Source organism: Antennarius striatus, chromosome 18 (assembly GCF_040054535.1).
Source record: "Antennarius striatus isolate MH-2024 chromosome 18, ASM4005453v1, whole genome shotgun sequence".
Lineage (NCBI taxonomy): Eukaryota > Metazoa > Chordata > Actinopteri > Lophiiformes > Antennariidae > Antennarius > Antennarius striatus.
In genome coordinates, this window is record NC_090793.1 from 10,736,096 (window position 1) to 10,762,238 (window position 26,143).

General features: G+C 39.6%; 1 protein-coding gene across 1 annotated transcript; it reads left to right on the forward strand.

Moving 5' to 3' along the window:
• The first annotated feature begins 20,295 nt into the window (after positions 1-20,295).
• Positions 20,296-24,411, forward strand: LOC137612123 (peptidyl-prolyl cis-trans isomerase FKBP1A-like). The gene is made up of 4 exons (XM_068340484.1): positions 20,296-20,422; positions 20,954-21,001; positions 21,449-21,561; positions 23,980-24,411. The coding sequence occupies exons 1-4, from the start codon at positions 20,386-20,388 to the stop codon at positions 24,106-24,108; spliced, it is 327 nt and encodes a 108-aa protein (XP_068196585.1). The 5' UTR covers positions 20,296-20,385; the 3' UTR covers positions 24,109-24,411.
• The last annotated feature ends 1,732 nt before the right edge of the window (positions 24,412-26,143 follow it).

A 26,143-nucleotide genomic window follows, 5' to 3' on the forward strand; every position in this document is an offset into this window, starting at 1 on the left:
TGTCAGTGATGTTAAACATTCTGGCATTAGATTGCATTCTTCCAACAAACCTTAACAATCCTACAAAGGTTTGACTATGTCAGAATGATCACTTGCTTCTATAACAAATTGAATATGACCCAGAAATGGTCCTATGACCTATATCAAATTTCTAAGAAACAAAATTAGTCACATTGAACATAATCTGCCCTTATGTTCAATAATACCCTAGTTATATAAACAGACAAAGAAACTGACCAGTGATCATGAAAACATGCCCATAAGTAATGGAAATGTACATTTTTACTTTTGTGCATAGGTTATTACCTGAGTGCCCAGTTATGGAGACATCCTGTGGGGTCCAGAGGTGCAGTGATGACTGCCTGGATGGAGCCTACGACACCTGATGGGGAATGCCTAATGTTCTGGTATTACATGGAGGGAAGTGACGTTGGGAAACTCAGTGTTTACCTTAACACTTCAAATAAATATGGACATACCGTCCAGCTCTGGTCCAGGCAAGGAGATCAGGGGAAACACTGGAGGCATGGAAGAGTGACCCTCAGTTCCACAACCACATATCAGGTATGTAGTGCCTAGATGTCTTACTACAATGAATTTTCATATACATACATGCTGGAGCATGCACAAGTATTACCATGTAATATTTAAGAGAAGGATAGTGGAGTGGAGGTCAGCCACATGGCAGTACCCTAAGAGCATCCTGTGGGGTTCAGTGACTTGCTCAAGTGAACCTTGACATTGTTCAGGAGGTGAACTGTGGGCTCTACAGCTACAAGTTCACACTATATATTTGGTCCATGCTGGTTGCCTTCAAAGCTGAAGTTTTTTATTCTGGGAGATAGGTGATTTTTGAGGTAGTGGCTGCGGATGGACCAAGGAGAGCTGTAGCCATTGATGACATCATGGTTCTCAATGGACACTGTCCACCAACAGGTTGGTGACTGAAAAAAAAAATTATTGCATGTGTGCTTGCTCAAGAAGTTGTTTTGCATATGGATTTACATGTGGTTGCATACTGTATGTGCACCTGTATCAATCCAGGTTTTTGTGACTTTGAAATGGACTTCTGTGGCTGGGTGAACAATCCTCCAGCAGAGTCCGGAGTGGACTGGGACTGGCTCTCAGGTCAGAGTGTTGGTGACTTAGTTCCACCAAAAGACCACTCCACACATTCTGCTATGGGTAAATTAACACACACATATGTTTTGTATAACTAATGTGGTAACTTACAATAAAAATAATGTGATCTCTGCTTGAAGAGACCAGAAACCTTGGACTTCCTACAGGTATAACTGTGAGAAGTTATACCTCTATTTATAACTGCAGGAAGTTATACCTTTATGTATAATTGCTTCCTACAGTTATACTTCATGTTCAAATTGTGCACTTTACCCTAGTTACCTTCCAATGTACTAAAGGGCCTGCTTTGTTTCTTCCTTGCATTCACACTTAAAGTTCAGTATGAACAGGTGGGAGTATATCCTGGTTGAACAGCCATTTGGATATTTCCTGTAAGCATTTGATTGATTGGCTGTGAAAGTCGCAGTGCTACTACCAGTTAAATCTGTGGGATTATTTTAAGGTTTGAAGATTTGAAGAAACCTCTCATCCAAGAGGATTCCTCAATTATGACAAAACCTTATTACATTTAATTGGATAAATAGAAATCTACACCTACAAATTCTGGAGTTGTGCAGTTGTTGACTACATACTACGTGCAACCGTTCTGGAAATGCGTGCCTTGGATATTTTATGTTGCTTTTGTTATTGTTTTAGGACACTTTGCATACTTTATCGGCTATAAATCTAATCCAGAAGAAATTGCTCAATTGGAGAGTGAGACAATGGGGGCAGTAGATCAAGCTTGCCTGGAGATGTGGCACTATGTCGAAGGATGGTTAGGTGAAGGTGAGCACAGTCCTTTGTTTATAAAACATGTTTAATGTTTTTGAATATATATATATATATATATATATATATATATATATATATATATATATATATATATATATATATATATATATATATATGTGTGTGTGTGTGTGTGTGTGTGTGTATAAGCTCACTTGAAAACCTCACGCTGCCACGCTTTTTAACTCCACCCACTACCTGTCAATCAAGGCCCCAACCAATCTCAGCTCACAACCAATAATGGCACATCTGCCAGAAGAAATCACGTCAACAGTATAGCGTAAGGCATCAGACAGCGAGGCTTTTTGTTGCAGTTACACCTTTCGTCCACACGACAACGCAGATATCCAGGACAAAAACGCTGGCCAAAATGAAGGTTTTTGAAAATGACGGGTATGCATTGTCGTGTGGACGCTGTAAACAAAACTTTTTCTATCCGGGGGGTGCCTCCCTGCGACGAAAACTGCTTTGATGTTAGTGTGTGTGACCCTTGTCTACATCTACAAACAGAATGTACGGAGTTAAAACCGGCTAGTTTCTGACGTATAACAGCTCCACGTCGAAGACACGTTGATAAACATGCTTTACAATTGGATATTTGTTTGTCTGTTTCTTTCTTTATGAGTCATAAAGTTTATATATTTATTTAATCATTCATTCATTATTCATTTACATTTACAGCATTTTCTTTGAAATGTACAATTTAAATTTTGTACACCATCGATATTAAGTACAAAGAAAAAGAAAAAAAAATAGAGGAAACAAAATAATCCTCACCGTTAAGTGTGACTGAATCACTGACAAGGAAAAACATTTTCAACACTTATCAATGAACAAGAACTTTATTCGTCTGAAGATGGGCTTTGATACTTCCAGGTTCATCAGGCCTTACACTGGCAGTGTTAATTAATGAAACTGCTGGATTGCATAATATTTGGAACACCAAAGGATGGAGGAAGAACACATGGCTCAAGAACAGGATAGACTACAATGCATCAGGGCCTCATCAGGTAACATTTCAAAAATACTGCTCCTGAATAAACCCATGCCTGTTTCTAAATCATCTATCATCCTTCTTCAGATTATTTTACAAGCCATGTATTCTGGTATTTTGGAAGAAAGTATCTCCGTGGATGACATCCACATCATCAGGAACAAGCCTTGCAATGAAATCATTCCACCCACTACCTCAGGCCCTACCACTGCCACAGCCACCACCATTGCCCCCACATTAATGGACTGCACCTTTGAGCATGGTGACTGTGGGGTTCAGTAACTTTTAATGACTTGTTTTGTTTCCTATAAAACATTGGTTCTTGCTGTCCTGTAAGATCATTTTATAAACCTCACTTTCAGCAGCAGTAGTGAATAATTTAGATGAGTAAAAATGTTATTAAGTTTGATAGATAGTTCTTTCATTCTGTTTTCTTTAATCATTAGGGTTTGTTAAAATCATACAAACTAAACTTTTTTTCATGCATCACAGCAAAAGTAGAATAGAATCTGTAAACTGTTTTAAGCTACAGCATCCGAAGTCAGAATGCAGAAGTTCTTACCATATCTGTTATGGTGAATTTAATCTCTAGATTGACCTGCATCCAATATATACCATCTGTTTTTTAATGTGCTATAAATTTGGTGTTTTAATATTTCAGTTTATGTATCTTGTAAAACAGGATTATGCAGTTGGGTCCAGGATGACAATGATGACCTGAACTGGACTCTCAGTACTGGATTTCAAGTGGACGAACCATGGAACGGACCTCAGTATGACCATACTATTGGAAATAACCAAGGTATTGACAAACAAGCACTGCTAGAAATAAATATGGCTTAAAAATGAAGTGAAGGTGCTACGAATGAACACAACCTGTCTGTGTGACCGTTGTCCTGTACCAGTCAATGCAGTGCACTGGTTCAGGTTAACGAGAATGTTACTGGTGGCAAAGATGCATAATCAAAAGGAACTTCATTCATCTATGTTTGCTGATCTCAGCTCCTCAAAATAAGGTAATTGTAAATTAAATATTTTGTTAATTTTTTGACTGTTGTAAAACAAGTCATTTAAATATTCGTCGTTTCTTTTTAATCAAGAGCCTTATCAATTTTCTGAAAATTAAACCAGAATAAAATGACATTGAAATAAAACATTCAATTACCTTTAGAAAATTATTTTTAAAAGGTTGTTCTCAGTTAGCCTCCGGCGACTGGCAACGCATCCGGAGTGTACTCCGCCTCTTACCCATAACCAGCTAAAAAAGGCTCCAGCATTACCCTTGACACACAAGGTGGATAAGCGATTGAAGAATTGTCTTGTGTTCAAGAAAATGGACATATGGATGGATGGATGGACGGACAGATGATCTGACAGACAGGCGGAAGGACGGACGGACGGACGGACGGACAGACAGACAGATGGATGGATGATAGGGGGTGGGTGGGTGAGTGAGTGAGTGGGTGCATGTTCTCTGTCATCAGCTTCCTATTGCTTTCTTGTGGATCAAACCCTAATAACAATTTGGCCTATATCAACGATGTTGTTTGCAGAGTGAGCGATGCTGTCTTTTCAGTGGTTTGACTCTTAACCTGGTGACCTCTCTGATTTTCCTTGGAGGATTCTTCTTATTGCTGAATGGATCTGGGCAAAAGGATGGGGAGAGAGCCATCATTTCTTTTCCTGTTCCTGTCAATCTCTCATCACAGATCTGTGTTGGATTCTGGTATCATATGCTTGGGCCTTCAGTATCCAACCTGGATTTGGTGGTTGCCACAGTATGTTAGCTCTTTCGCTGTGCTTCACATATTCTGCAGTAGAGTTACTGTTGAACTATACATCCTTGCTTTGCTCTAGAAATTCTCTGAAGAGTTAGTGTGGACTCGCCAAGGGACTCAGAATCCAAAGTGGATAAATGCCCAAGTAACCATCAGCATGAACGATACAATTTGGGTAAATTAAGTTCAGTTGCTCGTAACATAATTTATGTTTGTACTTAGTCCAAACAGGACTGCTACAAAAAAAATATTTAAAATATCAACCATGTCTTGAATGTGTCTATGCTGAGATCTTTTGTCCAGTAGGTGTTTTAAAGTTTTGTTTTTTTCTATTATGAGAAATTAGATCCATCAAACAACTGAAATTTTAAATCTAAAGAAACATAAATATATACATAAAGTAGAACACTTTTAAATGCTTTAAATTGAATTCAAACATCATTCAAATAAACACTGTATGCACAGTTGATCCTTGCTGGCCATAGAAACACCAGTAGTAAAGGCTTCATTGCCATCGATGACATTACGGTGAAGGAGGGACCTTGCAGTAATCAAAGTGAGTAAAAAATGATCCAACATTTCCTGATTTTCACAGGAAGTCAAAATTCACAGGAGATTATTACAGCTTTCTCTTTTTCTTTTACAACGTTTCAGACTTTTGTGGTTTTGATTCTAACTTGTGTGACTTTGAAAACAATGTCGGTCTTGAGGGTCACTGGGTTCGTGAAAAAGGAACAAAGAATCAGGTAGATCACACCTATGGAACTGAAAATGGTGAGTAGAAAACTGATGGAACCAGCCAGATTTGTTAGACTGTTGTTATAATTGAGCTTGTGGTTTTCAGTTAATTATAAATGTACTGCTTTAGACTAAAAGAAAAAGAAACATCAGTAACAAATATTAACAGACATGTTGAAGCATGTGTTTCTCTTTTTTGTAGGCTTCTACATGACTGTGATGATACCAGACTCTAAACAGACTGAAGCTCAGCTGCTCACACCACAGTTAAACTCAGATGAAGAATTATGTGTGCGCTTCTGGTGAGTCTGACATTACCACAACACCCATACACTGTTGTCTAATGAAAATTTTAAGGTTTAACTACTTTTGTTTTTTGTTGGGTTTTTCCTTTTGTTGTTGTTGTTGTTTTAAGGTACCTGATACCAACTGGGTTGTCTGAACTTTCTGTGCATGTGTTGCGGAGCGGGGAACTGGCTGATGCACTGTGGAAATCATCTGGAGCACCCTCTTCGGACTGGGAAGTAGCAGAGGTCACTGTGTCATCACCAGCAAAATTTCGCGTAAGCAATGATTCACAAAATGAAAAGCACATTCCTCGCACTCAAACTGTTTCATTCACAGTGAGACACCAAACTGCAGATTGAGGTTTTACTTATTCATTCTGCTTCCCCCTAAACACTAAACATGTCTTTCACCAGGTGGTCTTTAAGGCAGTCATATTTCCAGGGACTTACTCTTCAGTGAGATTAGATGATATTTCTATGAGGGACGGAGCCTGCAGTCCTCCAGCTAGCTGTGACTTTGAGTCAGGGCAGTGCACATGGGTAAACAAGCATAAAGAACATGGACATGACTGGGTTCTGGCCAGAGGAGGCTTCCAGGGTCCACCTATAGACCACACCACTCAGACTGCCGAGGGTATGACCTTAGACAATCATTTTTAAAACAAGACGAGCGTGGACATGTAAATGGAGTAAAAATCTTAGTTTAACATGCAGAGATTTTAGTGGAATGTGTCAGCAGCTGAGCGTCTGTAACAATATAATTCAAACCAAACAAGCCAACAAAGAAGTCCTTACTTATTATCACAAAATATATTTCAGAGTTATAAATAGTAAATATTTTAATATTTACTTTTGAATATTATGGTTATTTTAACTAATAATCACAGCATTGTAGATAAAATAAAACAATCTACATAAACTGCTAATTTATAAGCTGTTGTCTACCATGTTTTATCTTATTGTACTTTTATCCTCTGTACTTCATGTTGCTACATCTTTCCGTGACTTTGGAATCAGTAAAGATGCAGCTTATCTTTTATCTTAAATGATTAGATATATGACACTAAATAATGCTGCATGTGCTCTAAATGTACGTACATATCAGCAGTTATGAAGCCATTCACTCTAACAACTTCATATGTTGGTGCTGTTTTTAAATCTTGTTCCACAGCCTTCAGCTGACTGGGTTTTGCAGCTATAAATGCCCACAGTATACAAACAAAATAACAAGGCTAAGAAAACATTATTATTACACAAATAATAATAACTATAAAAAGTTGACTGGCTAATGAACAACTGTCAAAGTTTCAGACATATGACCTATATGAATCACTGTAACTGGTCTTTGAGAGAAAGCCTCATACATATTAACTTCTCTTTTTATCCGTGTCTTATGGCCTAATGCTGACAACACCGCCCCCGTAAAAAGTTTACGGAGGTCTGTTTCTTTGGTAGAAACTTGAAGCCAACGTTGGCAGTACTGAGCGGCATTCAAAACCACAGTTTACACTGAAGACAAATAATGTTTCTATTTTTATTTTGGCTTCCAGGTTGGTTCTTACTGAGTTCATCACCAAACCAAAATCATAGTAGTCATGCTATTTTACTGTCAGAATGGATCCACTTGAGGAACATTACCTCTTGTCTCACCTTATGGTACCATATGGACAGCAGGTCAGCAACTACGAAAACCACAAACCACCACCCATTTCACACCATACAGGATGTGACAGTGCAGGGGATGCACTTTATTCTCTTTATCCTGTTTAGTTTCCTAACTGACTTCCTCAAGCTGTGTGCACAAATGTCATTCAGACATTCATCACCTGCCACTCTATGCAAGACTATGACAATATTTTGTAGAAGAGTTCCTTTCACAGATCACTTCTGTTAAGCATTATTTTGTTCCACACATGTGGAATAAAAAAACGTTTTAGTCCTCCAAGAATTATGCCATAGCATAATGCGATGTAAAACATGTAAACATACTTCAAATTAATCTAGAAAAGGACTATTGAACTAAAAATGTCTTGGATTTTATTATGAAAGATTAAAGGGACAATAAAATCAAAACTTTAATTTGAACAAATAATGTGACTGAGGCTGTTTTCACAAATCACACATAGCATTTGTCTGTTGTCTTTCAGCAACTCAAGCACTTTGAGGGTATACTTGCTTTCTGCGCTATCAGACGAAGATCTGATATTTAATACCAACAGCAGCGGGCACAGCTGGACTGGATTTTCTCAGTCAGTACAGAAGGCCAACCCATTCCGGGTAAACCAATTCAGGCTCAGTGTTCAAAATAATAACCACAGATGGAACTGATATTTTATCAGCGATGTTCTGACTCCCTAAATGCCCTCATGTATAGCTTGTGATCAAAGCAGAGACCAACAACAGAGGATTTATTGCTGTTGATGACATCAGTCTCACACCAGGTGTTTGTCAAGGTACCGATCAATAACTTTCTCTAGAGTTTATTTTTTCAATGTATTTGATGAAAGTAGCAATACAATAAAATAATCTGGTTTATTCCTGTAGCAAATGAGACAAGTTTGCGGTTTGAAGGATGTACATTCGAGAATGACACATGTGGCTGGAAGGACATCAGTATCGGCCAGGGTCAGTGGATGAGAGGAAGGAATGCTTCTGATGACAATGGACCCTCTACGGATAACACACTGGGCACTGAACTGGGTGAGGTCATGTACTAAGACATAACTCCTCTTCCTTTGAACACATTTGTACAGAAACTATGGCAGACCAGACTGACGGTACACGTACAACCTTCCTCTAGTGTTGAGACCACTGGCAAACATGGAGCACATTGCTAGCTTTCACTGAACAGTGATGCCACTCTCTTCCTGAAATTAGGCACACACAAAGAAAAGAGAAAAGCAGCATACAATAAATAAAACACAATGATACATTTACATACAACAGGACAGACCAATCAAGACTCATACACAATGAACTAATGTGTCTTTGCTTTAAATAAATCAAATGAACATGACTGTCTAATGTCAATAGGTAACTTGTTTCACAAGGTTTTTCTGCAAAATTAACAAGAATGCTCACCACCTGTCTAAACCACATTCCAACCATCACCAACCATATATAAGTGAAATTTGTGCTCACACAATGTTTTGAGTATTATAAAAGAAGTCTTTTTCAAGGCTAAAAAAACAAAAAAAAAACAAATATGGAAGTGAGATTTTTTTTCTGTTGTTCCCCTTTTACATCGTGTATAGCACCAATGCTGCCTGCAGGCAGTGTTGGTGACACTGTCTATATCCCCATCTTTATTTTGTTGAAACTTATGATCCATGGATTTTAATGCTTATGCTAAACATGAAATTCCTTTTGAGAACCAATGGGTCCCATCAGAACGTGATGAGTCTCTCTTCAGACATCACAATCTCGTACCGTCCATCTTCCTTCTGCACCGTTTTGCTTTGGTGGCCTATTCTATACTGTCAGGAACTCCACTAATCTGGTGTTTTACAACATTAGGTATTAAGGTGTATGTTGTTAGAAATAATAAAACAGCTCAAGTCTCTTCCACTCTAACAGAACTGCCTGTCTATCCACTACCCTGTTTGTGTTTTCTCTCCCTGTCTCCTTCTAGTTTACCCCTTAACTCAGAAGTGCAGCACTTCCCTCTCTGGCTCACAATAGGAAACTCTAATAAAGAGTGACAACTTAGTTCCCAGACAGGATCGGGGATGGTCACATGCAAGCAATAAAATATATAAAAGATTTTTCTGCAAGACTAAAACAAGCATTGATCTCAAACAGTCGACACCTTTTTACCTTTTAAACTATGAAAATATACATGCAGACAAAAAACTACAAAAAAATCAGTTTTTAGTTTATCTGATTTTGCTGTTATATTTGCAGCCAAATAGAAACCTTGTGTAGCCACTGCCAAACTGAGGACTCAGAATAAAGTCTGAGAACATTAAATAGATAAATTGTGAGACTCATCTAAGCTCACCAACAGGCCCCAGATATTTAAAGTTGACACAAGTGACGGTCCAATAATGGTCAGAAACAAAGATCTTCCCTCAAGACTACAAGCTTTATTAAAAGAGAATAAAACCAACAACACAAAGACCAAAGGACGTATTAGGTCTCAATTACCTGCATGAGCAGGAGGGACATTCTCTACCAGTCACACTTGCTCTAACATGTTTATATCTTTCTACAGCGATAGTTTAATATTTCTCACAACTTATAGAACGAAAAGAGAATAATATTGTGATATCCCGATGGTTCTCTGATTCGTCTAGGTTGGTACATGGCAGTGAATCCTCTCCAAGGAGATCTTATGAGCCCTGCTACTGTGCAGAGTGCCACCATGAAACAAGCCAGTGCCACCTGCACACTTCACTTTTACTACAACATGTATGGAGACGGTAGGATATATATTTTAATATGTACTTAAGCAGCCAATGCATCATATTTCTTTTTGCAAAGAATAGGTTTGTGCATTTAATAATTGTTACAGATGCAGGAGAGCTGAATGTGGTCCTAAAGGAGGGTTCCAGGACCACTGTATTATGGTGGCTCTCTGGTAGCCATGGTCCCTCATGGCATCACGGTGTAGTAATGGTTTCTCGAATGCCACAGGACTTTACCATCTTATTTGAAGCCTCTAGGACCTTCACCAAGCCTGGACATATTGCTATCGATGATATATATTTCACTAACTGCACCCTGCCAGGTAAACCTCCTGTTCTATCTGTACACTGTTTACCATCGGGTCACCCCTTTTCTGAAGTAGTTACATATCTCCTCAGAACCTCAGCCCTTTTGTCCAGAGAATATGTTCCTGTGTAACAACAGTGTGTGTGTGGAACACAGCCAAGTGTGTGATTTCAGCGATGACTGTGGTGACTGGTCTGATGAAAACATCTGTGGTGAGATCTCACAAATGTCTGACTATTAAATATTTTCAAAATGCTCCCCAGTGTCTCGGTGTACTTCCCCTAGTGTTGAACGTTGTGTCATTATTTCCCTGAAGAGTTAATCATAAAAATATTTCATTGTTAAAGAATAAGCAGGACAAATTTATGTATGTATTTTCTAAGCTTTAATCATAAAAATGTTTTTACTGTCTTACCTGATTTTCATTATTGAAAATAGAATAGTAGGAGAATTGAAATGTATTGCATCTCATCAATGTAAAATTTGTTAGAGACTATTTTTCATAATAATAACATCAAAAATGCCAAATAATTTCTTCCCAAATTGAACTATTTGTGGCTTTTGCTTGCCATCTACAATATGAGGGTAAATTGATGTCATGTTTGGCTCATTTCCTGATTTATTTTCTTAGGAAATAACTTTTCCACTTCTTTTTGTCCCGTTATCTTTCATTCTAATCATTCAATTGTAGCGTCACAAAGTCTTCAGCGTTGCAGCTTTGAACAGGGCCTGTGTTCATGGGAGGGAAGTGATGTGGACACACCAGAAGTTGAGTGGACCCCCGTCAGAGGACTGGAAGCCTGGCCAAAATATGGGCCTCCGAGAGACCACACCCTTAACTCTGCTGCAGGTATAATGCTCTCGGAGCAACCTGATATTTAGCTCATCCATGCAGTTTCTGAATATCCAGCGGATGATTGATGTCTCATAATGTATATTTTGATTTCCTTGTGCAGGTCATTTTGTCATTCCTGGGATTCTGACTGAGAAGGGTCAGATATCAGAGATTCTTTCAAACACCTTGCTCCCGAGCTCTAACTGCACTGTGGGTACACTTAGATGCAAATATCTCACAGCGTGAGGTTTCAAAGACTTCTTATGACTAAGTATAATACTCTACATGGTACTGTAGTAACAAGACAGTCATGATGTTGTACTTTGAGCGAAATTCTAACGATTATTAATAATGTTTTCCAGCTTCACCATCTTATTGTCATATCTTAGCATGCTAAAATTTGCTCTTAAGCACTGAACACAGCTGTATGGATATGCATGTATTCAGATTTAGTTTACTTTGATAAAATAAGTGACTAGTCTTGTTCTCAAAGGACATCATCACCTTGTCTTCTGTACTCTTACTGTACTGTACTCTACTGTACACATCAGGTACAATTCTACTTCTTCAGCCTGGATGATGATGCAGCTCCTCTGACTGTCAGGTCCAGGAAGCTACGGTCTGGACATGAAGACAGTGTATTGTGGCTCAAAGAAAACTCAACCAGCTACAGCTGGCAGAGAGCACAGGTCATGTTCTCCTCCTCAAACAACATAAAGGTCAGTAATGAAATGGGAAAGGTGACAATCCACATAGAATCTTACTCTAGCCCTTAAGTTTTCCTGAGATGTGTGGAGTGTTCAACTTTTTTTTTTGCTTTAAAGAATTATTTTTCTGTATTGGTTCATTTTCACAGCTCTCATCAGTTAGGTTTTTTTCTGTTTTCAGTTATTTAATTTAATAATTACTAGATTGTTCAATTCAAACACATTGACTTATATCACAGACAATTTGTGAATCATTTTTAATGATTGATAATTCATTTATTCCTTTTAAATATCCGCTTTTTCCGCTATTGCGCGTTGCAAATTACTGGAGCCTATCCCTGCATGAGGCAGGGTACACTCCAGACACGACGCCACTGCACCACAAAGCCACACGTAAACAGATACACATGCACACACTCACACCTAAACGCAATTTGAGAATGGCCAATTAACCTGAAGTGAATGTTTTTTGAGGAGGAAGGTTGGAGGAAGTTGGAGAACTCAAGCAGACATGGGAGAACATGCAAACTCCGCGTCGAGCGGGACTCAAACCAGGAGCTGCCTTGTTGCTGTGCCACATGCTGCATTTTCATTAAATGTGTAGAAAAAAATGTGATGAATTACACATTTTATATTTAAAATGCATTTTTCATTAAAACAAATTTTTCACTAAAATCGCTAGACCGTATCCCATGTTGAGCTTAGATGACTCTAGAAAATTTGTTCACTAGGCTACAGAAACACCATGCCTACTGAATATGTTGACAATCATTTGCTTACTAAAGTGTCTCCACTGGAAAAATGATCAATCAGTGGCATTTATGATTATGGAAAGTTTTAGCTTTCTGTATAAAGCTGAATACGTGGACAAATAAGTATCGGAGCCCTTTTTTTGTCTTTTCTTTCATATTTATAATGGGTAAAGGTGAGAGCAATGTCAGGACGTTGATCTTGTCCTCAGATTGTCTTCAGATACGAGCGAAGAGATGGTTCCAGGGGCCTTGTTGCACTGGATGACATCTCTTTCTCCAGAGAATGTGTGCTTGACCAGGAAAACAACCAACTGCCTCAAACATCATCCACCTCTGCCCCATCTACTTCCTCTAATGCACCCACATCCCAAACTACACCTTTAACCTCAACTGCACCAACTGACCCCTGTCAGGTAAAAAATTTGATGCAGTACATATAAACAGAAAATATCACATAAAAGAGACTAAAAAGATTTTTCTTGTTCTTCTGGTTTTGCAGGATGATGAGTTTTTCTGTTGGCGCTCAATCGGAAAAGTGTGTATTCTGGCAACTTCACAGTGTGATTATCACCCAGACTGCCCTCAGGGCGAGGATGAGGATGGATGTGGTTAGTTTTGTGTTGTATTTACTGTTGTTATCGACAAGACTGTTCAGATCCTTTATGATCCATTCACAAATGGACTAGCAGTTTACATCTGATCTTCCCTCTCCACATACATTTTGTAGGTTCACTTGTGATCAAGTCAGCCTACAAACTGGGTTTACACGGCGGCAGTAGCGCAGTCCACTAAGTCTTTGACTGGGGACCAGAGGGTGGTCAGTTCAAGGCCCATGTTGGCCAAAAAATTTTTGCAGTGTGAACTAGGAGTGGAGAGGTGCCAGTTTACCTCTTGAATGCTGCCGGGTGCCCTTGAGCAAGGCACAGCCCTCTTTCTAAATTGCTCATATGGGGGCGCACCATTATGGAGCTGCCCGCCATTCTACCTCTCACCTGCATTCTTACAACTCTCTTGTGTGTTTGTGCATTTGTGTGTGTCACAGGCCTGTACACATATGCATTGCATGTGATAAACAACTGAATCACTAATACTGTACTAGGGTAGATTAATAATTTCCCTTATGGGGGATCACATAGACAATATCCATCTTTGGGTATAACCGACATAGTGTCATAAACATGCCTAATCACACTTTTGACCTTTTAACTTTCAGGTCCATGTACGTTTGACAGGAACCAGTGCCGCTGGACTGACACCAGTGATGGACAGAGCAAGTGGCAGAGACAGAAAGCAAGTAACAGCACTGAGCCTCCCATTGATCACACTACTGGAAAAGGTGAATTCATAGACTCGTGCTTGATTAAATTGATTGATTTTAAGGAATCAGTGATGGAAATTAGTGAATGTTAAATGACAAGGCTCTGAAATCATGCCAGCTACAGTCTTCCTTTGCACTTCGATCAGTATCTTATGTGTTGCTGATAAAGAACATCTTCCCTTTTTCTCAGGCTACTACATAAGTGTGAGATTGAGTCAGAGGTCCGCACAAAGCTCAGCTGTACTTCAGAGTCCTCCGCTACCCCCTTCATCTCCCTACTGCCAAATTCAGTAAGAGTAAAAACTTTGGGAGCGTTCTTCCTCTCATTCTGTGTGTATGTCAGTTGTTTTAATGCAGGATTAAAAATATCCATTGCTCAATGTTTCGCCTCCGTCTCTCTACCTTGCAACTCTCTTCCCAATCCAACACTCTCCCCTTCTTCCTTCCTTCTTTCCTCAACACAGGTTTCACTTCCACATCAGTTCAGAGAGTGCTGGGTCAGTCAGAGTGCTTATGCAACAAGCTGAGGAGAGTGAAGCAATTCTGTGGTCACGCAATCATAGCACTGTCTCCCATTGGATCCCAGAGCAACTGCCTGTAGGCTTACACCAGCAGACTTACTGGGTGTGTGCTCAAGTATCTACAGATAAACTTTAGATTTCAATCCTAATTTCAATCCTAATGAATACTTTCCTTTAATATATCATTCAGATTTATATTTACCAAGAAAGGAGAATATTTAATTATACATTCAAGGCTATGCACAACACCTTTTCAAACAAACACTGGTAAATAGAATATATCATGTAATACAACATATGAAACATTTTATCAAAAGAACTGTTAACCCCACCGTACCCCACCTCCTGTGGACATTGAAGTATGTTATCATTTTAACAGCTACAGCCAAAACACCACAGTTTGTAACACTGTATAACACGCCATTGCTGCATTATAGTGTTTAGCTTTTACCAGTCTTGTCTAATAAAGTGGCAACATGATGCATATTGAAATGTGCAATACTTGGAATATATTACTGGCAAAGTCTGAAGGCATGACAAAGAGGTAGGTCTGCTAGTTTCTGAGCATAAAACAAGTTGCGTAAAACCAGTGTCATCAAGGAAGGATGTACATCCGCCTGAACAGGATGTGTGAATAGAAACTATATTACATTGTATAAAATATGGTCCATATAGAGAATGTTTGAAGTACATTTAATTTATGTTTAATGTATTGATGTTAATGTTGAGGTCACTAAAAACATGAATTATTCATTTTTATACTTAGGTACAGTTCAGCTCTCTTGCTGGAAGTCATGTTGCTCTAGATGACATTTCTTTTCTGAACTGTGAAGAATCCTACCAACCACCAGGTAAATGTGTTTCCATACATGTGGATACATTTCAAATGTAATATTCTAATTGTTTGCTTTGGGCTACTTTGTATAACTTGTAGAAGAACATCTAACTAATTGTGAAATTTTCTTTGCCTCCATAGCTCCGTCTGCATGTAACTGCTCTTTTGAAGATGGTCTTTGTGTTTGGGTGCGGGGAGCTGAAAATGAGTTAAACTGGCTGAGCAGTTCTGGTCCCACTGAAACCTCCAACACAGGGCCTGCAGGAGATCACACTACCAGCAAAGGTCACTTTCATTTTATGCTATCTTTATTAGAATCCTAAAACATTACACAAACTATACGTCCCTCAGATAGCATAAACATTCTGAAAGGCAGGTCATTGTACCTAAAAGCAAAAGCACATGATAGTCTGATCCTCATAATGACCATGAAAATGTGTCCCTAGAAGTTGCAATGATATTGGTATTATTATTATTTTATTAGTTACTCAAGTAAAATACCTTTCAGTAGAGGTGAAGTGGAACGAACATGCTACCACTCTGACACTACAGAGAGTCATTAAGACATAAAATGATGATTAAATTCATTCAAGCAGTCACTTGAATTGATAACATTATCCAGCCTGTGATAATAAAGCTACGTTTTTGTGTCAGTGGTTCTCAAAAGCAGAGAAAACTCAAGACTAACCAAATGAATCAGTGATGATTGCTGACAAGAGAAACATGGAAAAACAAACAAAAAACGTGTTTCATAGGCATATTCTCTTCACAGGGAAATATCTTTATGTCAAGAGCTTGTTGCCAAGTATGAGAGGATTCAAGGCCCAACTGAAGTCTCCACTGCTGCCACCTGCTGGTGAAAATGGATACTGTTTCACATTTTGGCAGCACATGTTCGGATCTTCAGTGGGTTCCTTGAGTGTGATTCTACAAACCACTGATCCGTTAAATAAAATACAGGTATACAGTATCAGGCATGACAATATTTTTCTGGATAATTTGTATAAAGGAGATCACTGCAGTTAAATAAGCCTGTATCTTTCCATTCACAATCTGAAAACATTACTTCCTTTAACTGCATTTGAGGGTGATTGAGAAATATTTCTGATGTTCCGAATAAGTTAACTCTTTGTTAACCTATTTGGAACATCATAGTTGGGAAATGCGTATTGCCAAATTAATACATTGTATGTTGAGTGCAGGCTGCATAGTTTCAGTGCAGTGTTGCAAAAACCTACTCACATCCTCATTGTGACGAGTGAATCAGCCTCTTGTCTTTCCTGTAGGTGTGGCAAAAATCAGGAAATCAAGGAGAAGAGGGGCAGTTGGTGCAGATCCATGTGACCTTGCAGAAAGTCCATCAAGTGATTTTGGAGGCAACAGTGGGAGGAGAGACAAGCGAGATAGCAATTGATGAAATCACCTTCTCTGACAGACCATGTCTTGCCTCTAGTAATATGAAATAATAATCAGTCTTTCAATGTGATAGATTCAAGATATTAAGTTCAGGTGATGGGACTGAATGACTATTCAGCATGTGACCTTTGTGCAAGCCAATTGCAACCGTTTTCGAGAAGCGCTGTCTCTCTCCAGTGAATCATATCACTCAGTTTCCTTCTTTATCTGTTCTACTGTTGGGTTTTGCATTTTCATGAGTCAAAACATTAGTCTTCTCCTTCTAACACAAACTAACATCAGTCTACTCCTTTAGTTGCGTTTTCTGAAAACGTAACCAGCCCCTTGTGGAAAAGTTCAGAATGAAGGGATTTTAATCCTTAGTGCAGGAAGGAAGTGTTGTGTAGAGTTCATTATATTTTACAAAATAGCAGATATTATACTTTGTGTTCTCATCATGTCTCTCTGTATCTGCAGAAAGTTTGTCTGTAGGCCTTATTGTTGGTCTGACTCTGCTGGCTGGAGTCATTATTTCAATCTTCCTCTTCATGATGAACAAGATGGGTTTCACAGTGTAAATAGTTGTTTAAATAGATTTTTAAAAAATTATATAATGTATATAAGAATCTTGTAGATGCTAATTATTTTGTATGTTTGTCTTAGAAGTTGCCCTGGGAATCACCAAGCACTGTTGAAAAATGATGGAAATGACCAGAACGCTATGTTTGACCTCTTTGACTACAAGACAGATGTGAGTAAAGTAAAAAATATTTTTTTTTAAAAAAGGCAAGTAGCATGTTGTTCAGCCTTCACAGAGTTCAGATTTTTAAAAAAAAACTTTTTTTCCTTTCTTCCAGGGTACAAAACATGAGGATGAAACTGTATTTTCCTTCCACAACAACTATAATACGTCGGCACGCGTCTTTGATGGCACCATGGCTTCATCTGAGGCATAGCTCAGATCAGTAACATCAATTTAGACAATAATAATTGTAACCAATCATAAGTAATGCCTCTCACTTTTGCATACTTGATTCCATTCAAACTAAAAGAAAATGAAAGAAAATGAAATATTGAAGAAACAAATGTGATATGGGGAAGCAATATTTGGACTTCATTAAGTATTCTTTATTTTTATACAATCAACTTAACACACACGCACACACACACACACACACACACACACACACACACACGCACACACATATTTTAAAACCAGTTAAACCAGTTCATCTGTTGGATCAAATACAGAGTCTCATTGTCTCCTAAGATCTAAGGTGTTGTTGTTTTAAGAAATTCTTGGAAGTTTTTGCTGTTCTGAGGATTATGGTTGACAGAGACATACATTTAATGTGTGATGCTGGCTTATAAAATGATACAGAGCTTAAACAATATGTATTCTATTTGTCCACACAGATTGGTCACACAGTAAGTCTAATGGTTTATAGAAATACAAACATGATGGTGATTGGTAGAAAACACTTTCTAGAAAATCCTAGAAATTTTTACAAATGAAACTGCTGAGGGACATCTTATTACTTTCGCTGCTTACATAAAGTGCGCTGTTTGTTTTATTAATGGCACAGCGTGCGTTCAGAAATAATAGCAAAATGGAAACTCAGCTTATGTAACATTTGTAAAGTTGTTTTGAATTCCAAAATACTAATGACAATAAAAACAATTCATCATTCACTCATAAGATACAAAGTCTTTAAAAAGGCAGTCAGGGAATGCAACATCCCTAAAACACCCCTGAATTCAAATTTTTACCCTGACCTACACATTAATACCTCTGGCTTCCTGAAAATATTGCTTTTTGTTTTGTGATTATATCTCATCAGGTTTCAGAGATGTGTACCTAAAAAGGTATAAAAGTAAAAAATTGACCTTGACTTAGTTTTTCAAGGTCATCTCATTTTCATCCCCTTACCTCCCCGAGTAGAGAGAGGGGGTGGAGTAGAACTTTATTGATCCCTTAAGGAGACTCCGTCAGGGAAATTTACTTCTCTGTGGCTCAGTGGTAGAGCGTGTGGTAAAGTGGGTCGTCCAATGTTCTGAGATAGGTGGTTCAATTCCCGCTCCCACCCAAAAAACACCCAGAGTGTGAGCTGACAGTGGGAGACGTCAGCTCAACTCTGGAGCCCTGCCGAGGCACCTTGAGCAAGGCGTCGTCCCCCTTACAAGTTTGCTCATATGGGCGCACCACAAAGGAGCTACCCGCCACTCTACCTCCCCTGCATGCGTACATGCCCCCTGTGTTTGTTTGTGTGTTCAGGGCCTGTGCACACAAATATAAGCATGATATCCAACTAACTAGAGTGTGTCACTAATTCCTCTGGAGGGATCAGAATCACTATATAAAATTAAATTTTAAAAAAATGAAAACAAATTAATGTGCTGTGTGCACAGTAATGTGCTTTTTCTTTCATCTTTCTATCTGCAAGGGTTGTGAAGATATTTGGTGGACAGACGGACAAAGGGAAAGACAAACAAACAAACACAATTACAATACATCACCGCTTCGCAGGATGTAACGATGTTAACATCATTTCTAGACACTGCTGTCACTGTCATGTCTACTCTGCCTGAGTGTCCAAAGGATACTACGACACGCACCAGCAATAAGCGGCTGACAGAGGTTAACATGGTTGATCAGGGTCATTTGGGTAGTTTCTGTAGTCATACTGATATCAAAAGTAAACACACTTGTGAAAATACAAGCAAACCTTGGTTTTCGAACGAATTAGACAAATGGGAATTCGACCAAAAAATTTGGAGGTCGAACGCGAAACAAACGCCTTTTTCTCGCCCCCTAGCGAGAGAAAAGGCGAGAAAAGTCGAGAGAAAAAGTAACGGTAATGTGCTTTTTATTTTAGTTTACTGTATTCAATAATTTTTCACTTAATTTGCGTTCCATTGCCGTCAACTTTTGTCCAAAAGACGACGGTAACTCGTACTTTAGGCTAACCTGATTATGTTGATGTTTTTTTTCATTGTTTTTGCAAAAATAAAAAAAAAATAAAATCTTTCTTTCTCGTGTTTGCTTCTTTCTTTTACATTTCTTTGATATGTTTCATTACTATACAATTTGATATAATATATTATGTTGAAAAAAGGTAGTTTTCTAGCGTCTTGGAACGGATTAAGACCATTTACTTTATTTGTAATGGGGAAAAATTGTATTTGGAATTCAAACAAATCAGTATTTCGAACAGCCTTCCGGAACGAATTGTTTAGGCAAACTTCGGTTTGCCTAAATGGTTTCACCTAACAACTAACTGGAATGAAAGAAAATGTTTTATGTTATCATTTATAGTCTCTGGAAAATTGCCAAGAAATTACAAGTTGTTGTATGTAAACTTATGAGTACAGTTATAAACATACAATCAAGGTTTTCGTTAAATCTGGACGAAGGAGCACGGACTGTAAGGAGGAGCTACACTCCAGATCAGATGGTGGCGCTAATGAGCACCGGATGTTGGTTAATAACCGCCAAGAAGAAGAAGAAGAAGACGAAGAAGAAGAAGAAGAAGAAGAAGAAGAGCAAGAAGGAGGAAAGGAGGAAGAAGAAGACGAAAAAGAAAAAGGAAAAGAAACAATGGGAGTAACCGTTGAAACTAAACGTCCAGGAGATGGTAAGACTTTTGATATTTATCATGTTCCGGCATCACATCGCCTCCTGCGCAGATAAAACTCCAGATAGCGAATATCTGGCCTATCTGCCACTCCGTCCCTCTCTACACTTGTTTTCTTTTCCACCCAACCTTTTAAAGCGGAATGGCCGCCCTCCAGAGTCTGGGTCCTGCCCGGCGTTTCTTCCTCAATGAAGTTATTCTCGCCGCCGTCGCTAATGCTTGCTCTGGAGGGTTCTGTTGGGTTTGTCTGTCTGAAAAGGCGCTTTGAAATGTCTGCTATTCGCTTTGTCCGAAAAACCGCTTTACAAATTCATTGATATTGAATTGATTCTTTACTTTGTATATAGAGAACAGATATATGTGTTCGTTTCTCCCCGGGGGTGTACCACCGCGGTAGAACGCATGCTTTGCATGTATTCTGGCCCGGGTTCAACTTCCGGCATCTGCGTTCTACGGGCTGCGGCAGGAAGATCAAGCCTGTTGTTGGACAGGACCTTTTTATTTGTTCATTTTCCAATTTTTCCCTTTCAGGAAAAAGTTTTCCGACAAAAGGATCTACTGTTACGGTGCACTACGTTGGTAAGGCTTTTAAAAAAAAAAAATATTTGGCCAGTCGAAGTTTGTTAATTTATGTTTAAATTTAAAGAGGGAAAATTTATCTATTCATCCATTACTGTACTGATGACTTCAACTTATTTATTGAGGGATAAATGAGAGGGTTGGAGATCCTGCTGTTTATCGGAACTACAGAATGATTTCCTTGTTTTAGCAAAGTGAATGAAATTTCCTGAATCTGATTCGGTGAACCTTTAATGTGCAGATGCAATATATCTCCCTCTTTAAAAACTGAAATGCCAGTAATAAGAAATGTTATCTATAGATCTATACGATCGCGGATTGTCGTTATTTTAAGTGTCTGGTAAACTGAGGAATGCTAGCCGTTCTGTGGCAGTAATACTTTGTGTTTAGTGGTGAAATTAAGTTGATAAAGACTTCTAACAAATTCTGGTTTCTGTTGTTGGACAGGCAGGCTGACAAATGGAAAGATATTTGACTCCTCCAGGGACCGTGGGAAGCCCTTCCAGTTCAAAATTGGACAACGACAAGTAATTCGTGGTTGGGATGAGGGTGTAGCTCAGGTATGTTGATGTACTGTATATTTTAAAATCGCTGAAGATCTTGTGAATATATTTGTGGTTAATTGGTATCGTAATGCACCTTTTTTACCTTTTAAATCAAGTTATCCCATTTAGCTGAATTGTTCAGTAAATAAAATGAAGTATTGATGTCCTGTTTAAAAACAAAGAGATGGTCTTACTGAATCGCTTGAGTCTTTGTTTGTAGTCTTTGTTTATGTTAACTTCTAGGCATGTGTAAAGGAATGCTGTTTCATATTTTTGATGTCCTTAATCTACAGTGGTTTTTGTGTGTGTGTGTGTGTGTGTGTGTGTGTGTGTGTGTGTGTGTGTGTGTGTGTGTGTGTGTGTGTGTGTGTGTGTGTGTGTGTGTATTACATTTACACACACACATACAGTACGGACCAAAATTTTGGATACACCTTCTCATTCAATGCGTTTTTATTTTCATGATTATATACATTCTAAATTTCACACAAGGCATCAAAGCTATGAATGAACACATGTGGAGTTATGTACTTGACAAAAGAAGGTGAAATAACTGGAAACATGTTTTATACTAGTTTCTTCAAGGTAGCCACCCTTTGCTCTAATTACTGCTTCGCACACTCTTGGAATTCTGTCGATGAGCTTCAAGAGGAAATCACCTGAAATGGTTTTTCAACAGTCTCGAAGAAATTCCCAGAGGTGTTAGGCACTTGGTCCTTCATTCTGCAGTCCAGTTCACCTCAAACCATCATGATTACGTTCAGGCCCGGTGACAGTGGAGGCCAGGTCATCTCCTCTCCCACAGCACTTCATCACTCTTCTTCTTGATCAAATAGCCCTCACACAGCCTGGAGATGTGTTTGGTGTCAATGTTCGTTTGGGAAATAAATGATCATCCAACTAAGTGTAATCCGGATGGGATGGCATGTTGCTGCAGGATGTTGTGGTAGCCATGCTGGTTCAGTGTACCTTCAATTTTGAATAAATCCCCAACAGTGTCACCAGCAAAGCACCATCACACCACTTTCTGTATGCTTCACAGTGAGAACCAGGCATGCGGAATCCATCTGTTCACCTTTTCTGCATCTCACAACTACACGGTGGTTGGAACCAAAGATAATTTGGATTCATCAGATGAAAGCACAGATTTCCTCTGACCAAACGTCTGTTCCTTGTGTTTCTTGGCCCAAACAAATATCTTCAGCTTGTTGCCTCTCCTTAGCAGTGGTTTCCTTGCAGCTACTTGACCATGAATGCCTGATTTGCGCAGTCTCCTTTTGACAGATGTTCTAGAGACGGGTCTGCTGCTAGAACTTTGTGTGGCATTCATCAGGTCTCAGATCTGAGCTGCTGTTAACTTGAGATTTCTGAGGCTGGTGACTCAGATGAACTTCTCCTCAGCAGCAGAGGTGACTCTTGGTCTTCCTTTCCTGGGTCAGTCCTCATGTGTGCCGATTTCCTTGTAGCGCTTGATGATTTTTGCGACTCCACTTAGGGACACATTTAAAATTTTTGCAATTTTTCCAGACTGGCTGTCCTTCAATATATACACACACATACAGGTAATCCTGAAGATAAGAACATTTAATTCATGAACATTGATAGATATGAACAATCAGGCACCGCTGTATCCGACTGCTGTAGTTCCCCTTTCTGCTACAACTTATGCCAAGCACTGTAATATCGACATCCCATAGATTAAGATTTCACATGTCTTGTCAAAATAATTGAGCAAATACAAGAAGTGAAGTTTGCTCTGATGTTGGACTGAATTTCGCCTTTTAGGCTTACTTTTTGGCACATCATCTGCAGCATTTCAGCTTTCTTATATCCACAGGACTGCCTGTAACAAAACTCTGTAACAACTTGCCTATTAGTTCATTTTTTTAATCATTGATGGGGTTGTCCCCCTTTAAGAGCTAAATGATGTAAGGAACCAATGTTGGCCAGGATAGGTTTCTACGGAAGCAATAACCATTGAATGCTGAATGTTTTGCTATTTGAAGTTAGCTATTGGTTGAGTTAAATGAGAAACTTAATGGAGATTAAACAGAGTAATCAAGCATAAAGTGGCATGTTGGATTTTTGTTTACCAGAAAGTGCATGATTCACATAAGTGTGGTGGAAAACCTCAGTGGATTAAGGCTTTGCTTAGCTTCAACACAAGGAAAAAATTCATTCAGCAGAGGTACAGACTTAAAAGTTACATTATGGTACTACTACCATGGTAGTAGTACTGTGCGAACTTATGAACAATTCAGCCTCTCGGGACCATTTGTGTTCGTAGGTTGAGGACTACCTGTATGTACCCCCCTTGGAGCCCCCATCATTTTCACATGTTGGACATCAATAGTACAGCTGAAAAGTCTGTTCCAGTTGCCATTCCTGATGTATTAAAACAGAATAACCTGATGTTGTTCACTTTCTCCACAGATGAGCATTGGCCAGGTGGCCATTCTGACCTGCTCACCAGACTACGGATATGGACAACAAGGATACTCGGACCTCATCCCTCCTAATTCCACCCTCATCTTTGAAGTGGAGCTGCTCAGTTTTTGTTAAAGATTACTTTTCAGATTCCACCCACAAATCAATTACATGATTACATATTCTAACAAGTTCATATCATATTACTCTATAATCGAGACAAATGGCAAAAATATGAGGCCGCACCGATCTTGGAAACAAAGGTTCTGTATGGGTTTTGGAAAATACATCTGGTATTTGTAGCTTAGAGCACAAGTGCTCTGGCATTATGATGATGTGCTTTAAGTTTGGTGCTTTGTTTTTTGTTTTGTTTTTTTATGAACTGCCCTTTAGACATTGTGAGTGTCATCTTCTGGCATTAAAAAGAACCATAAACAATATGTGTGTCATTCTTTCACATTGATTAAGAGATTCACTGCTGCCTGGAAGAATGTCCTTCCCTTGTAGAGGTTAAAAGATCTTGTTTCAGCATGATTTTCAAAGTCAAAGTTAGCTTTATTGTCAAATGTACCATACATGCATGACATACAGAACAGGTGAAATCGTAGTCCTTTCAGACCCACGGACAACAGGCAGTACAACAGACTACAGCACAAAGTATAAGACTAAACACAAGGGAACAGTAAATATCTCCACACACACTGAATATATTGGTAGAAAGATGCTGAACTGCCAGGCAGGAGACCCAGAGGAAGACCAAAGAGGAGGTTTATCAATGTAGAGGACATGAAGGTAGTTGGTGTGAGAGAAGAGGATGCAGAAGACAGTGTTAGACGGGGGCAACTGATTCGCTATGGTGACTCCTGGAGGGAAAAGCCGAAAGGAAAAGAAGGACAAGACTCTAATCCCGTAGGGGAAGTGACGTGTTGACTGAGGGAGAGGTAGTCAGGTGTTGTGGGGGTGGCAGCGTGAGGGTAGAATTCAAGGCTGTGGCAGGGGGCAGAGCAGGAGGGAGTTGAGCATCCTGACCACCTGGTGAAAGAAGTTCCTTGAGCCTGCTAGTTTTGGCTAGCAGACTGCCGTCTCCTCCCTGATGGCAGCAGGCTGAAAAGGCTGTGAGACGGGTGGGTGGGATCACCTGCAATCCTGATGGCCTTGCGGGTGCGGCGGGTGTCTGTGAGGGAAGGGAGAGAGACACCAGTGATCTTTTCAGCAGCTTCTTTTCAGGTTCTGCACCACACGGTGATGCAGCTGGTCAGGATGCTCTCGATGGTGCCTCTGTAGAAGGTGAGCATGATGTGGGGTGGGGCTCTTGCTCTCCTCAGTTTGCGAGGAGGTAGAGGCGCTGTTGGGCTTTTTTGGCCAGTGATGCGGTGTTGCAGCCCCAGGACAGGTCCTCGGAGATGTACACACCCAAAAACTGGGTGCCGCTGACCCTTTCCACTGCAGCACCGTCAGTGGTTAGTGGAGCATGCTGGGTGTGTACTCTCCTGAAGTCTACAACAATCTCCTTTGTCTTCTACACATTCAGATGGAGATTGTTGTCCTTGCACCACATAGCCAATTGGCTCACCTCATTTCTGTAGGCTGTCTCATCATTGCTGTTGATGAGACCTACCAGAGTCGTGTCCTCTGCAAACTTTGTGTAGAGGTTGGAGCTGGAAGTTGGTGTGTAGTCGTGGGTCAGCAAAGTGGAGAGGAGGGGGGGCCCTCGTGTTCGCCGTGATGGTGCTGGATTTGTTGCTACTGACTCAAACTACCTGTGGTCTCCCTGTCAGGAAGTCCAGCAGTCAGTTGCAAATGTGCTGAGTCCAAGTTGGTCCAGTTTGTGGATGAGCTGCTGGGGGATGGCTGTGTTGAATGCTGAGCTGAAGTTGATGAATAGCATTCTGGCGTATGAGTCTATGGTCTCCAGGTGGGTGAGGGTCGAGTGTAGGGCAGTGGAGACGGCGTTATCAGTCGAGCGGTTGGACCGTTAAGCAAACTGAAAAGGGTCAAAGAGCATCCTGGTATATGCATTTAAATGCAGCGACGAATGCTCATATGCCTACGTAGGTGAAACTAAGCATCCACTCAGCTCATGGCTCAACACAGAAGAGCAAAGTCATCAGGACAAGATCCAGCAGTCTCCCTTCCCCTTAACAGAAAGAAACACGCATTTTGAGATGCC

Excerpts from the sequence above, each read along its gene's own strand:
- LOC137612123 (XM_068340484.1), top strand. The coding sequence starts at position 20,386 with ATGGGAGTAACCGTTGAAACTAAACGTCCAGGAGATG. Across the intron at positions 20,423-20,953 it reads AACTAAACGTCCAGGAGATG|GAAAAAGTTTTCCGACAAAA; the intron begins GTAAGACTTTTG and ends TTTCCCTTTCAG. Across the intron at positions 21,002-21,448 it reads TGTTACGGTGCACTACGTTG|GCAGGCTGACAAATGGAAAG; the intron begins GTAAGGCTTTTA and ends GTTGTTGGACAG.